This window comes from Plasmodium gonderi (assembly GCF_002157705.1).
Source record: "Plasmodium gonderi DNA, contig: Pgo-contig_0, whole genome shotgun sequence".
NCBI classification, from domain to species: Eukaryota; Apicomplexa; class Aconoidasida; order Haemosporida; family Plasmodiidae; genus Plasmodium; species Plasmodium gonderi.
This window is the reverse complement of record NW_021628929.1, coordinates 46,037-62,452: the sequence shown is the minus strand read 5'-3', so window position 1 is coordinate 62,452 and position 16,416 is coordinate 46,037. Positions and strand designations below refer to the sequence as shown.

Here is a 16,416-nt window from a genome sequence, read left to right as displayed (position 1 = left end):
GTTTCATATAACTGTTTAACAAGTTAAAAAATTTTAAATATAAAAAAAAAAAACCAAAGTGTGTCCTGCAGATAACATAAACTAGTATGTAATAACCTATTTACATGTATTTATACTCAAGTGTACATATTTTAATAATGCTTTGTGTCAGTAATCACAACACTTTCAGTTTTCTTGATGTCGATGAACGATAAAGTATCATTTGAAATAGGAATTATAAAATAATAGGAAAAATATATATAAAATTAATATATAATAATGAGAAAAAAAAAAAAAAAAAACGAAAGGAAAGGAAAAAGATAAATCAATTATGCATTTATTAAATGTTGCACAAGAATTATATGTACAACATATATAGAATAAAGTTTAAAGAAATAGTATTAAAAATTCCTAATACGTAACAAAAGAAAAAAATTGTATGTTTGGAAAAACCTTTATTCATAATGATTGACTGTAATTTTAATATTTTTTTTTAAATAATCTGTATTTCCTTACATAAATTTCGTTTTCTTAGATTAAGTCAAGGTTAATCATTTAAACGTAAAACGTTTATAACTGATGTTATTTTTGTTCTTATTTAAGAAAAAAAGTGTATATATTTAATGCATGCACAAGTTGGTTTAATGGATTGTTCTATATGCTGCAATACTTGTTCTATTTGATGGATCATCTAATAAATATAATTATTTTAACACTTATTTGAAAGTATAACATTTGCTGAAAATAATGAATATATTAATTATAATTATTTACAATTTGAAGATTTCCTGTATTGAATTTTAAAAAATGTACATATTCGCGTTATATTTGCAGCCGTTTTATTTTATTTAATTTAGAATTATTAGAATAATGCATTTTTAGTACCTAAAAAAAAAAAAATATAAGCCCCAATATTTGTTAAAAAAAACAAAATAAATATGCATGTATAAATATATTTCAGGAGCTTCGTTAACAGAAATTACAAAAAAAAGAAAAAAAAAAAAATCTATATTGGAATATTTGTCAAATAAAATGAAATAAACATGAGTGTAGAAATACATTTTGGTAACTTCGTTAACAGAAATCATGAAAAAAAGAAATTTATAGTGTTGAAATATTTATTTAAAAAGAATTAAACAAATATACATGTAAATATATATTTTAGCGATTTCGTTAATACAAAATGTCCAAATAATGAGAAAAAAAGGAAAACAAAACATTACTGAATTTATTATTCATTGTTCATTTTATTACTTGTTGTTCTATTTTTTTTTTTTTTTTAAATTATGCATTTTTAACAAATCTTTATTCTTGTCCTAAGGACATAGGAACTGCAGCATTTGATTCTATGTTAGCATTTTACAATACATAACTTTTCTTATATCGTGCATTTTTTTAAAAATAATTTTATTTTTGCTTATATTTATGTTCACCTGTTTGATGGGATAAATCTTATACGCTAACACAAAGATTAAGGTGAATGCTAATGGTGGGATTATTTTAATGGACCCTAGAATTGTTAGATCACGAAAGTCTAATCACTCTTAAAACATTATTAAAATGAAATAATGGAATAAGTGGGATTTCAATGAATGTATGATATACGTTTTTTTTTATTTTCTTATAAATATTACAACACATTGATAGTAATATATATAATGATATTATAAATTGTATGATTTTTAAAACGTGAAATTTAATACATCAAATAAATGATTCAGATTATGTACCAGTTTGCTTAAGATAAACGATTTTAATGAATGAAATAACATTTGTTACCATTGTAGATTTTCCTCACAACTCATTAGTACAAAATATAAAATAGATAAACTCCAAACATGTAATAAACAAAGGAATTTTGTGAAAAAATTCTGAAAATGTTAAGAGAATATTAAAATACAGTATATATATTGTGAAGAAACAAAATGTTGCATGAAAAAACAAAAATGAACGAATTTTTTAAGACAATATGATAATAAATAAAAAGATTGTAAAAAAAAAAAAAAAAAAAAAAAAAAAAAAAACAGAAATCAATAAACGTAGAAGTCTTGTCTACTAATGTTTAAAAGGAAAAGAAATAAATAATAACAAGTGCGTTTTATAGTACCATAACGTATGATATAGATGCTAAATACACGAAAATGTAAAGTGCATGTTTGGAATTTACGCCACTTTTGCATTTTACATGAAAAGTGTTTATTTATATAATATGTGGAAATAATCATATTCCATAACTACATAATATTATCTGAGAGGAATAAAATGAAAAAAACAACACCCTTTCTTCTTTGCCAAAAGTGTAAATTGGTGGCTGGGGGGAGGTTATGTAATACATACAGTAATTCTTCTCCACAGAAGAACAACCGCGTTACGTTTCACCAAAAAGTAATGTGATGAAAATTTTATTAAGTAAAATATTTTGTTAATGTTATATTGCACACAATATATAATGGCGCATATATATTTTTTCATAATATGATTAATAGTGTGTGCGATTTTTCCATATCATATATTAAGAATATACTGTGGTAATTAAATTTTTGAAAAAAAAAAAAAAAAAGTTATATGGTAAGAGTCTCTTTTTTGTTAATATGTTAATTATGTCTGACTATTCGATAATGTCATTTTGTGCTGGGGTATATATTTTACACTTGTTCTAAGAATTAAAATCAAATTAAATTCTAAATATGGAATCATTCTTAGCCTTCTCAAATATGTGTTTACGGATCCGTATGTACAAACAAAGGGGATAAATATAAGCATATATAAATAACATGTGTAATGCTTAGATAAAATAAGTGACGTTAAAACAAAATACAAGCGGTAGCTTTTACGACTTTAAAAGGTATTGAAATCATGTCTTTGATGTTATGGTACCATAGCTGCATGAATGTATGAAGAAATCGAACATCAGAGATAATGCATTATTTAGAAACATCGTGGAATTGTCATTTTCCCCCTTAAAATATAAAATAATTTATATTATTATAATAATAAATATAAACGCCATGTTGCGAGTTTATATAATATAAAATGAAGTGGTGACAACGAAAAGTGAGTAGATACATGGGAGAAATTTAAAGTAGACTGCTTTTAGTTCTTATTACATACAAAAAATGTGCATATATATATTACATATATGGATAACATATATACAGATGTATAGTTGACAAAAAGGAAAACTTTGTTAAAAAGAAAATATTAATAAAAAATTTAAATTAATGCTTCCAATTTTATGAAAACAAACTAAAGGTGTGTAATGGCAAAATTTTGGATTTTATAAACCCCAAATTTTACAATTTTTAACACACAAAAAAAAAAAATAAAATGAAATGACATAAAGAAAATATCTTTTGCTTTTTGTTTACAAAAATGGTATTGACGCCTTATGTGTTGACTTACACCATTAGTAGTAAAAAGCATGTCAAATAATTTTCATAAAATTACTAATAAAAGCATTAAAATAATATATGCCAATAAGAATGCATAAAATATATGCAAAATAAAAAGTGACAATGAAAAAAAGAAGAAATCATTAAAATATAATGCTTTAAGTAATCACAAACATTTATTGTGCATCATTAAAAACAAATTATGTCCTATGAGGACATATTATATTGCGGGGTAGTTTACTGATATTTTACGCATCAAATTATGATAAATAGACAAATAATACACGCATTACTATAAATAAAAGTAATATTCTTAATTTTAAAAAAGATGAAATCTTCAAATTTTGTTTCGGAAAACAAGAAAATGGTCCTTTTTATGAATCTATAATTTTAATTTATTTGTTTACATTTATTTATTTTATTTTTTTTTATCATCTCATTTTTTTGTCCTTTATTCAGAATGCAGCATATGATTATGTATCGAAATTATAGAGATTAGGATTTCTCATTTATTTTACATAAAATTAGTTTTTTTTTTTTTTTTTTTTTTTTATGGGAACATTTATTTTGTTAATTGCATTATGTCTCTTCTTAACCCACACAAGCCACTGCTTTTTATCTATCCACTTACTAATAAAGTATTTCATCCAATGATCAAAAAGCATACGCTTTTCGTTTTCCCATTCCATAGATTTACTAATCACGTAATTTTTATAAAAAACTTCTTTACTCTTAACCCATCTGTTCCACTGTTCTGTTTCTCGGTCATTTCTTTGACACCAAAGAGCCCACTTTTTTCTCTTTGCCTTATTCAACCATTTTTCGAAACATCCACGGCGTTCCCATGATTCCCAGTAATCATCTTCTTCATATTTCCAAGAGTTCATAAACCACTGCATTATTTTTTTATTTTTCCATTCTACCCATTGCTTCATAATCCACTCATTGAAACAATAACGATTTTGTTTAATCCAATTCTCACAGTCTTTCTGCATATGTTGTTTTCCTTCAGTTTCAATCCATATTACCCAATCTGATTCATCCCATAACTTAGAGTTTTTGAATATATCTGATTTACATTCTTTAATAATGTCTTGGTCATAGTCCATCCATTTTTTTTCCAAATTGTTGATCCATTTATTCCATTTTTGTTCTTTTATTGCAAGGCATTTTTTTTTTTCTTTTACTAGGACGGAGTTGAAGTCTTTCCACTCCTTTTCCAATTGATTCATCCAATTTATCCACTCTGTGTGTTTCCAACTTTCTCGTATTTCTATATATTTTTCCGTTGTTCCTATATAATTTTTCAACGATTTATTCTTATTTCTAAAAAAGTTATTTGGAGTCTACACAATGTTAAAGAAGTTCAGAAAAAGGAAGAAAAAAAAAATATATATATGTATATATATTGTATATTGGGATATATTGCTAAAGATATTGAAATACACACCTTTATGTACATGCGTAGGAATATATCTATCGATCCATGTATAGTTACAAAATTGTGCACATGTGTATATATATACTTATTAGCTGTTTTTATCTAACCACATATTCATGGTTTAAAGTAAGAAATGAAAATAAAACATGTAAGGTTATAGGTGAGCATGAAACCATGGATAATCCTTTGATGTATGACGTCTAATTATTTATTAATAATTTTTAATGAAATGAGAAATTTTGGGTAAAATGATACATAAAACTAGATATCTTCATATTTGTTTTGATCCTCGTAAAAGGAAAATTCGGTAATTTTCCGTAAAAGGGGTTCTTTAAAAAACATTTATAATATGAATAATTAATTTTCCTTTATTTTTTGGAATCTTTCGGTATTTCTAAATTTCCCGCAAAACGACAAAAAAAAAAAAAAAAAAAAAAAATAATAAATGTGCTATGAATCATACAAAAATTGTTCTTCATAGAACATAAGTACCAGTATATCTTAATTGTTATATATGCTTTATATAAAAATTCAAAAAAAAAAAAAAATATGACAAATGATAATTGTATGAAGAAGCCAAAAATTCCATTTTAGGTGTTTGCTTTATAGAAGAATATATATATATATATATAGATATGTACTAACAATTATTTTGACAAATATATTTATTCGCGTTAATTATGTAATTTCATGCATTTGAAACAAATGCTGTAGCATGCAGCTGACTTTTTTCATTTGTAAAAAATATCATATTATGCAAAGAAGAGAAATGCAAACAAATGTGTATATATGCATTATATGTACATATATAATTTTTTCAAAATGTAATATTCTATAACATTTTTATTGTTTCTACAAGATTTGTCAACATATAAATAAAGTATAATTTTTATGAACACTGTTTTCACAGAGTTACAGAACCTATTTTTCACGAAATCGTTTTTTTTTTTTTTTTTTACTCGTGCCTAGATAGTTAATATTGTAATAAAAATTAACTACTAGCAGAACAAAACATCATATATTGCACATTTAAATAAAAAAGATATGAATAAATAAATATATAATATACATGAACATATCGAAAAAAGAAAAATAGATGTACTTGTGTATATTTATGCATGTACGAAAAAAAAAAAAAAAAGTAAAAATAAAATTGTTTACGTTTTCTTTCATTGCTATAGCACAAAATTCTCTCTCTTTGTAGAACGTTTACATAGTATTATTTAAAAAAGAAACAAGTATTTTTCTCCTTAATGAAAAATAATATTTTAACATGCCAATGATTAAAATTTTTCAGCTGGCACAGTGAAATGATTCTTTTTTAATTTCCCCTATTTTTTTTCTTTTAAGTAATTATTTACAATGAATAATATAAAAAAAGAAAAAAAAAAAAATTCTATATGTTTTTCCGTGTTTTACGAATTAATATTAAGCATATTTTAGTTTAATCGCTTATATATGGAATATCTTAAAAGATGTAGATCAAATACAATTGCAGTTGTGTTTACTATATGTGATACATAAGTCGCAATGTTGTGGAACTGCAATTATTTTATTTTTATGTATTTATATAAATGTGGAAGGGAAAAGGCATCTGAAAGCTTAAAAAAAAAAAAAAAAATTAAGATTAGGCCTAGTGAAGGGATTAATAATAAGCTTATATGTACAAATGCTAAGTACGTTATAGACATTTCATACTTAAAATAAACAGTTTTAATGTTTATGAAAACTCCAAAAGAGGTTTACATTATATATTTAACAAGGAATATATATGCTGAAAAAGCATAATCCTACATGACTATAAGTTTTAAAATTCGAAATACAATTTGTTGTAATTGTTTGTTTTTAAAGGAGAAAAGATAAAATAATGCAAATGGTATTTCATAAATTCACCTTACTAGTATATGTAAAACAATAAAAATGAGGTGCAAAAATTATAAATTTTATGTACAAAAAGGTGTGCAATTTTGCAAAATTTCTATGTGAAATAGTGGTTTCATCGACTTACATGAAAAAATGCAGATCGTGTCTAAATTCGTAATGATACTTTGTATGCGAAAAAATAAAAATAATAATAAAATAAAAAAAAATATAAAACTGTTTTAGTAAAATGATGAATATATAATGAAGATAAAAAATAAAGTATCCAAATTCTATAAAAATTTACAATGTTTCTTTTTATGCTTAAAGTCACGAACTGCATTTTTTATGCATCATGTGTTATATTACAACATATTAGACTACATTATATTATAGGACAACATTAATTTCTTATTCAACTTAGTGTACATGTACATGCTTTAATTTTTTCACAATAAAGATATTTATAGAACAAAATGGTATTGTACAACTTTATTTTTTCTTGGAAGTAGATTAAAAAAGGCGATTTCTTTCATTTTTGAGAGGTTATATATATATATATAATAAATATCCCAATAAAATATAAGATCACTATATAAGGGGAATAGAGGGGATGGATCAGTTTATCACATTTTTTGAGTAAAAAAAAAGGAAATATTCTCTATGCTTTTTTTTTTTTTTTTTTATTTTGTTCTCTAGAATTTGCCGCACATGTAGTTTGGAGTTCATTATTTTGGAAATTGTCTTTAATGGGGAAATATAATAATGAATATTCATTAATTTGTTAGGTTATATATTAATTGAAACGATTTTTTGGCGATAACAAATTTTTTCCTTTCTTGTAGCAACTCATTCCACTGTTTGTTGCTTATCCATTCATCTATAAAGGATCCAATCCATTTTTTAAAGGAAAGACGATTTTTGTTTTTCCATTTTTTCCATGGATTCCACTCATTATTTATATATGCATATTCTTTTTGATCGACCCATTTATTCCATTCATCCTTTTCTTTAAGAATTCTTTCCTTCCATGCTGTCCATTTTTTTCTATCTTCTATAAATAGCAATTTGGCTAAAGGAGTTTCTTCCCATTGTGACCAAGATTCATTTTCCTTACATTTCCATTCGGATGACAACCATGATGATATTTTGTTTTTTTTCCATCCAAACCATTCTGTCACAATCCATTTATCTAAATATTTTTCATTTTTATGAACCCAATTTTCATATTCACCTTCAATCATTTTTCTCCCTACTGTTCTAATCCAGTCTTCCCATTGAGTACTATCCCATTTTTCAGAATCTTTTAAAGAATTAGACTCGAACTCATTATCTATATCCTTGCAATAATTCGTGTAATTTACTTCCATTTTTTTTTTCCATTCATCCCATTCATTATCCTTTTTTTCGAGCCATTGTCTCCTTTCGTTTTCAATCTGATCATGAAAATTTTTCCATTGTTCTTCTAGTTGATTCATCCATTCATTCCATTTATTGTCTCTCAATTTTTCCATCATTGGTGTGTTAATGGCTGCAATTTCATTCGATGTGTTTAGAGCATCACCAAGTATGCTACACAATGGCGTCTAAAAAAAATTTAATAGAATTAGAAAAGTATTTATTATTATAACTTACTAATATATCTATTTCGGTTACTGCTACGATTAATACTTTTATTTTCTTATACTAATTAAAATTGTTAACAAAAATAAAAAATGTTTATATATATATATATATATATATATATATATGTTTTTTTTATTTTTTTATTTTCTTTATCAATTATACCGAAGGCAAACAATTAGGAAAAACAGGACCAGAAGATAAATACAGCAAGGCGCTAGATGCAGCTGACATAAGTAAATTCGCATTTTTCTTTGAAAAAATGTCACTATAATACTGCTTTATAGTTGGGACAACTTCTTCTGTTCCAAGAAAGTACTCTAATACTTCAGGTGATGCCATATTTTTAATTAGTTAAAAAAAAACAAAAAACTTGTTTAGTGTGAAAAGAAATAAAATAAATGCTCTACAAGTTTCGCTATACTTAATTTTTATACTACATATAATCAATAAGCTTGAATTCGAATTGTTTCTAATTTGTTTGTACTGCAATGAGACGTAATAAGTATGAAATATATATATATGGCACAATTGAAAACAAAAATTATGAAAGAATATGGTGTAACCAGCAATTTTTTAATTAATTTGCTTGCGCAAAAATGACCTATGATGAGTAAAAAAATATTCAAGTAAAGAAAAAAAATTATGGAATATGTGTTTTATATCGTTGTAATATTTTTTTCAAAAAAAAATTAATTGCTCTCTTTACAAATTAGAATCAATCTCTAAGCAAAATGGGTTTTTTTTTTTTTAGCGCGAGACAAATAATAAATATTATAAAAAATACTTTTTTAATAAATTTTTCTTATTCTTGAATTAAAAATTATTTTTAAGTAAGAAAAGAAAAAAAAATAAAACAGAAAGAAGCTTTAAAAAAAAAAGGTAGTATTTTGTGTTGTATCCAGATTAATGATAAAATTAGTTGCACTACTATATTTACTTCCTTTTAATTATTATTACTGCATGTTCATGCAATTTGAAAAAAAGACTAGGTTAATAGATGAAAAGATGCAATTCATATAGCTTTTTTTTAAAATTATGTTCAATTCTATGAATTTTTTGGAGGCATAAATTTCTAACAAGCTATATCCTGTTATTAAAAATTTATAGTTATATATATATATATATATATATATATATATATATTATTGAAATACTAAATGATTGAATAAGAAAAGAGCTAACCTTATATAATATATTTAATTATTTAATCATTAATTTTGTTTCTGTTCCTTAATATATGTGATGTTTCTGTATACCTTCTATATTTTTAAAAAATTGACTTTGATGAAAATATATATATTCGCATAACGCACGAAATGTTAAAAAATTTGGATTCATTGGTAAGGAGCACAAAAGATGATTCCAAAAAAATTAACCACCTTTAAATTATTTATTTGTATGTTAATGTTGGATTACGGTCAAAATTTGCGCTAATCGTGCATGTTTTATAAAATAGAACAAATCTATATAACGAAGCAACTGTTAGACCGCAAAACTTTAAATGAAAATTCTTTTTTCTATTTTTAAATAATATTATTATTTGATAGATGAGAAAGAGGAGCAAATGCATTGGATTTATAGGCTAAGAATTGATTTAATTTTTTTTTTTTTTTTTTTTTTTTTAAAAAGATGAAAGGGGGTAACTCATAAGTAGAAGCACAAAAATGCAAAATTTTGTAAGAGGGGTAAAATGAGCTGTATCGTAAAATACGTAAAGGTGTATGGTAACGCTAAAATATATATACATCTTCATGCTAAAAATGAATGGATTATGAGTATTATATTTTGAGTTATTAAAATGGAGAATCATATGAATGTATGAAAATATATAAAAGAAAAACACACTACTATTTATTAAATAAAGTTTTTACGTGTAAAGGTTTTGATCTTCATTGTTCTTTAGCAAATGCAGCATATATGTTACTAATTAAAAAACTATCGTTGCATAACTAAAATGACATTTTTGGAATAAGAGAAAAACATGTCTTAAGCCTAATAAAGGTATAATAATGTGAAAAATAATGATGAAAAGAAAAGGTAAAAAAAAAAAAATTGTAATAATTTTAGATTAATAGAGTGACACTTATTTTCATAAAATGGAAAAATAACAAATTAAAAATAAAAATATGTTTTTTAGGTTGCATCTTTATGTAAAAAATTAAGAGTGAAAAATTGATTGACACATCTTTATTAGAGAAAACATAAAATATATGTAAAACTTATTTATCGCGACAAACAACAGATTAATTTTACACATATCATTGTGCATTAATTTTTGCAGCACATATATTAATGTTTAATTGTTTTTTTTGCCAACAATTTTACGTGAAATCTAAATTGTGCTATGTTTTTAAAAAGGTTTACGCATAATTTCATGAAATTAAAATCGCAGTTGCTGTATGAAATAACACAAATGATAATGTAATAGAGAACTATTACAAATATCCCAAAAATTACAATTGCGATAATCGGTAGAACAATGCGAGTTTTGGTTATTATAAAAGGAAGCAAAGGTATTACGAAAGTGGAAAAAAATATGATAGACATTTTAAAGAAAAATATAAGAATTACTCACGTTTAGTTCATAGATGAATAGCACTGTATTTTCTACTGAACATAATGTTTGTGATGCCTAGAAGTTTTAAGTCAAATCGTGAGTTTATTTCATTTAAAAATTCACGCAATCTTGATACATGTACGGATCCTGTTTATACAAATGACTTAGAAAAATTATATATTAACATTTTTCTGCATTATATCATATTTTAAAATATTTTCCATATTTTTTTTTAATAAAAAGTACATTTTTATAATGATTATTTTGGCCAGTATATAAAAATGTTTTTCCAAATTGTGAAATTGGAATTTTTTTTTTTTTTTTCATTTCCTAATGTAATTATACTTTTTTGATGAATATTGTTTTAGAAACACATTAGTATCTTTTTTAAACATGTTAAATAATTTTTGAAAAATTAGTACGTGAACACACACCCAAATTTGCATCTCTATACGATTATCAGATACATGTTAAATCTGTGAGGTAATTTTGATTAATTTTATTCTTTCATTATTTACAAAAGATATTGGACTAAATATTAAATTAAATATTGTTACTCTAACAAGAAATAACGCCTAATGTATTATATTTATGCACAAATAAGGTTTTGTGTAAATTTGCATTGCTCCTTAAATAATGAATATGAATGCATTTAATAATGGCTTAAAACACACAAAAAGCCATGTAAATTAGTTAAAAGGACATTCACAAACTAAAGAATATTTTGATTTCTAGCTGTTAAATTGAAATTTTTTTTTTTTTTTAATGAAAATTTCATTAGATCTAGATTAATCTAAAAATGGTGTGCGAAAATTATGAAAAGGCCAAATTAATATTTAAGTGAAAATTTTAATTTACACTAGGATATATTAGAAGTCTTGGGTATATAATCAGAAGTGTATCAATTGGATTATATAAAACAAACATAAATGTGAATGAACTAAAATTCCTACGTATTTACCTGGTATTTAAAGAAATGTGTAATAGTGTAGAATAGTTGTATTCCTATTTTTTTTTTTCATTAAAAATTTTTTTATCACATGATGCTAATAAAACTACAGATTATTAGTAAAAAAGCAAAATTAAAAATAAGCCTACCATAAAAAATATTTAATTATACTTTAAAAACAAGGATAATAAATCATTAAAGCATCAATAATATGTATAGTGTTCTTTTTCAAATATAGATACTTTTAGACACAAACGTTTTAGTAACCCATTTATTCAAAATGGACATAAATAATATAGCCGAAAACACGATAAAGCTATTGAGTGAAGAAGTAAATTTCCACTCCTTAATGAAAAAAACAATTTCATACAACTTCTTTTATTTTTAATAAAATAAAAAAAATTTAATTTTATATTAAGTGTTGCTTTTTATTATTTTTTAATTATATTTATAGATTAACTTAGAAAATGAATCGAAACTATACAATATGTCAAGGCATTTGAACAAAATTATGGGTAACGTTGGTACTTGCGAAAAATCTATATATAGAAAGAAAGATGAAATTAAAATTACCGAACTGTTTTGTAAGATTGAAAAAACAGTTGAATCGTGGGAAAACATTTGGACTGTTCTTAAACATGGTGACATAACATATAAGAAAATTTGTGATTTTTTAATATATTGGATATACGATAAATTAAAGAATGTGGACTTTAAAACATTGCAAATTAATAAATTTTACACAGATATACAGAGAGTTATAAAAAAGGATAAATTTAATCATATATGTTTTAATATTTTGAATAATGAATTTTATAGAAAATATGTAAAAGCATATGATAGAAAAGTGATAAAAAATAAAAAAGAATTATACGAATTTTTAGAATACTATAATTTAATAAAAAAAAGATTAGAAGGAAGAACGTCAAACCAGGAACACTACTGTAACTATGTAAAGCACATTTTTGATGTGTACGAAGAAATGTATGATGGATACATTTCAAAAGGATTAGAAATATATTATAAAGAGATTTTGCTTTTTCAAGAAATTTTTAAGGAAAAAAATAAAGATTTACAATTTGTAGAAAAAAATTGCCCTAATAGATGTTTAAATTTAGTATTCAATAAAAATAATAAATCCGTATGTTCATTATCTATGAAAAAGCATGAAATAAATGCTCAAGAGGGAAAAAAGACATTTGAGATTCCCAAAACAGTATAACATTAGGATTTTATTAAAGAGCTGATAATTATTAAAATTGTTGTGTTCTATTAAACCATAATTTATAGAATTTTATGTTTTGCTTTATGCAGTTTATCCAAAGGAATTATATTTATTTCATCTTAGCATTACTGGTAAATTTGTCTCTTTGTTTTTTAGGATGATTTTCTAAAAAATTTGGCTTTATATAGATTTTATGAAGAATTGTATACGGCTTATGATTTTAATAATGATACATTTATTTGTAGTAGCATGCAAAAAAATACTTCAAAAAATAGTGATTTTCGTGTCCTTTGCAACAACCTTAATTTAATATTATACGAATGGACAGGATTATTGAATCAATTTAAAACACATTTAGATGAGAATGAGTGCTGTAATTATTTAAATTATTGGTTACATGAAAAATTAATAGGACATCCTTTTCGTAAAAATATTACTAAAATGCTTTACATTGCCTGGGACCTAATGAATACAAATAATTCGGAGAATATTAAATGTTCTCATAAAAATTTTGATGTTAATGAAAATCAATTTAAAAAGAAGAAAAAATTATATGATTTCTTAGGTTACTATAAGGATATAAAGAGTATTTTAAGCTCAAAGGAAACTTTGAATACGAAACAGTATTGTGATTATATTAAGAACAATTTTGGTTTGTATTCTGTTATGAAACATGAAGACATGTGTAACAAATCATCAGCTTATAATGATGAATTAACAGCTTTTAAAAAAGTGTTTATCACAGAATTAAATAATTTAAAATTAGTATGCCCTGGTAGACATTTTGAGCTACTCTTCAAAGATGAAAGCAATAGAAAAACCTTGGAACCATCATATGCACATGAAATATTGCTTCAAAATAATGATTATATAATGGATAATAGTAAAACAAACTTTGAAGTTAGAATTTGTCCATTAAAGTGTAAAAACACGGATGATACACTTTTATTATAATGTTTATGATATTATTTTGTTAATGGTTAATGTGCATCACGAAATTAATCTATTTTAAAATTACGATTTATGTATATATCGTTTTTTTTTTTTTTTCAATTTTAAGATAACTTATTTTGAAGAATTACCATCATATAAGAAATACGAAGAATTGAATAAGCACAATAATATTGATAAATATTGTGGTGATTGCAAGGAGATACTTATTCTAGAAAAGGACACTCCTGGAATATATGAGCTTTGTAAAAAGGCTATAAAAAACTTACGTGAAGTCATTAAAAAAGAAAATTGTAATGAATGGGGTGAATATTTCATTTATTGGATACATGATGAAAAAGGCAAAATAATTCGCGAAAATAAAATAAATAATATAGAAAATTATATGGTAAAATTGTTCGATGTGTTTTATAGAATCATGGACCATTTAGATATTAAAAATTGTATATATTATTATAACTCTCACGTTAGTCTAGATAAATGGAAAGAAATGAAAAATTTGCATGATTATTTTAAAAACTACAGCACTATTTCTAGTTGTGTCAGCGATCCAACAAAAAATAATTGTCATATATATTGTAATTATGTTAATTATATAAGCGAAATATATAAAAAAAACTTAAAAGAGTGTTGTATTTATTATTACGGTGTGGATCAAGTTGCTGAAAATAGATGCCCTAGTTATTTTATATGTGATAAGGAAAATAATCCGTATACTTTACTGTCTAAACTAGAATGTGTAAACCATCCATCTAGGGAAGAAGTAGATAATATATACGATGAAGCAACCATTGATCGTAATGTTAAATTAATAAGTGAAAGGTATAATAAACAGAGCAACAAATCGATATATGTGTATGAAGCATCGAACAGTGAATCAGAATATGACTCTTTCCATGTTATCATGTTAACTGCTTTTGTATGCCTGGGAATATTTTTTACCTTTTTTGTTTTCTATAAAGTACTAAAAATATTCCACAACATGATAAACATTTTATGATTCATAATATTTTTTGTTTTCAAATTAATTATAATTATTATATAAGTGTATTACGTATATCCCATCTTCAAATTATTTATCAGTTCACCCCATTGGGAATATGCATTAACAGGAAGATACTCAAAAAGAACAGAATTACAAATAAGTATGAAAACCGTTTTCAAAATATACAAAAGAATAAATCAAAAAATTCCAGAATAAATCCACAGAGTCTCGGTGTGCTTATATCTTATCAATCAGTTTGAATTTTTATGAACCTATATTTATATGTTTTAAAGATATTAAGGCATTAATGTTACAAATATTCTATATGATCTTTAACACATAATTAACAGAAAGGATGAAAAATATGATTAAGGAAATACATTTATTTTTGTATTTTTACACTTATTTGTAAATATATTTTTTTGTTATTTTTGAACATTTTTTTTCAAGTTAAAACTCTTATTTTTTTCTTTTAATTAATATTATTTTTGTGTATCATTAAATTTTTAAAATAATCCCTTATTATATTTTTCTGATTAACATTTGTATCATCATTATACACTTTTGAATTGTTTTTTGCTATTTTATAACAGTTAAGACGAAAGGAATTATGTGGACAAGATATTTTTATATATTCATATACTTTTTAATTTATAAGGTAATACAATTATATCATGTTTTATCTGATAATAATTTATCATTGATGTAAATGCATAAGAAAATATTAGTGTAACAACAGTTTGGTAATTCTCCATTTGTTGAAAGAATACTACTAAGGGATAATTTATTATATTGAAAGCAAAATGTTGTGTACATTAGAAAATATTTTATTTTCTTCTTAGAATAAGACTAATATCAACAATTTATTATTTTTTTTAGATATGCATTAACCTTATTTATTTGATGTTGATTTTTAGAGAATAAAATGCTCTATAGTTTGAGGAAAGTCCAAATTAATATAAATATTAACACTTTATAATAGGAAAATATTCTTTAATAAAATGTTTATTTATTACAAGTTGAAAATGTTTTTTGTGAAAAAATGTTCATAATTTTTCATGAAACAGTACTTATAATTACATTATAAATAATCAATTGATCTGTGATGCACACATATTTTTAAAAAATGCTCTATTATATTAACAACACTATTGTTATTATTATTAACAGAATATTATATTGCATGGAAGGAGTTTAAATAGTTACAATAGAATTTAAAGTGTTATTAAATATAAAAACTAATAAAAACAGTTATTAAAAAATATATTAGGAATAAATCCATACAAAGAAATGGGCAATCAATAATGGTGCTTAATGCACGCATAGGATATATTTTCAAACATTGCTTATATTATGCGAATTGTTTTACATGATTGAATAATGTATATTAGGAAATAATAAATGGAAAATTATTAACACAAACGTTATGTATAATTAAATTTAATTGTGTT

At 23.7% G+C, this 16,416-nt stretch overlaps 3 protein-coding genes across 4 annotated transcripts; 1 reads left to right on the top strand and 2 right to left on the bottom strand.

The window, feature by feature from the left end:
* Window positions 1-3,895: 3,895 nt before the first annotated feature.
* Window positions 3,896-5,932, bottom strand: PGO_050090 (tryptophan-rich antigen; the record flags this gene model as incomplete). 2 transcript variants are annotated; one of them, XM_028686387.1, is made up of 2 exons in its annotated part: window positions 3,896-4,697; window positions 5,826-5,932. In XM_028686387.1, the coding sequence occupies 2 exons, from the start codon at window positions 5,930-5,932 to the stop codon at window positions 3,896-3,898; spliced, it is 909 nt and encodes a 302-aa protein (XP_028542188.1). The 2 variants fall into 2 exon arrangements, with proteins under 2 accessions (XP_028542188.1, XP_028542189.1); XM_028686388.1 differs by lacking the exon at window positions 5,826-5,932 and adding an exon at window positions 4,920-4,988 and having other exon boundaries at window positions 3,896-4,717.
* A 1,516-nt stretch (window positions 5,933-7,448) lies between these two features.
* PGO_050080 (tryptophan-rich antigen) lies at window positions 7,449-8,637 on the bottom strand (the record flags this gene model as incomplete). The annotated part of the gene is made up of 2 exons (XM_028686386.1): window positions 7,449-8,258; window positions 8,461-8,637. The coding sequence occupies 2 exons, from the start codon at window positions 8,635-8,637 to the stop codon at window positions 7,449-7,451; spliced, it is 987 nt and encodes a 328-aa protein (XP_028542187.1).
* Window positions 8,638-12,084: 3,447 nt separating this feature from the next.
* Window positions 12,085-15,225, top strand: PGO_050070 (variable surface protein; the record flags this gene model as incomplete). The annotated part of the gene is made up of 5 exons (XM_028686385.1): window positions 12,085-12,135; window positions 12,259-13,020; window positions 13,186-13,929; window positions 14,090-14,941; window positions 15,064-15,225. The coding sequence occupies 5 exons, from the start codon at window positions 12,085-12,087 to the stop codon at window positions 15,223-15,225; spliced, it is 2,571 nt and encodes an 856-aa protein (XP_028542186.1).
* Window positions 15,226-16,416: the final 1,191 nt, after the last annotated feature.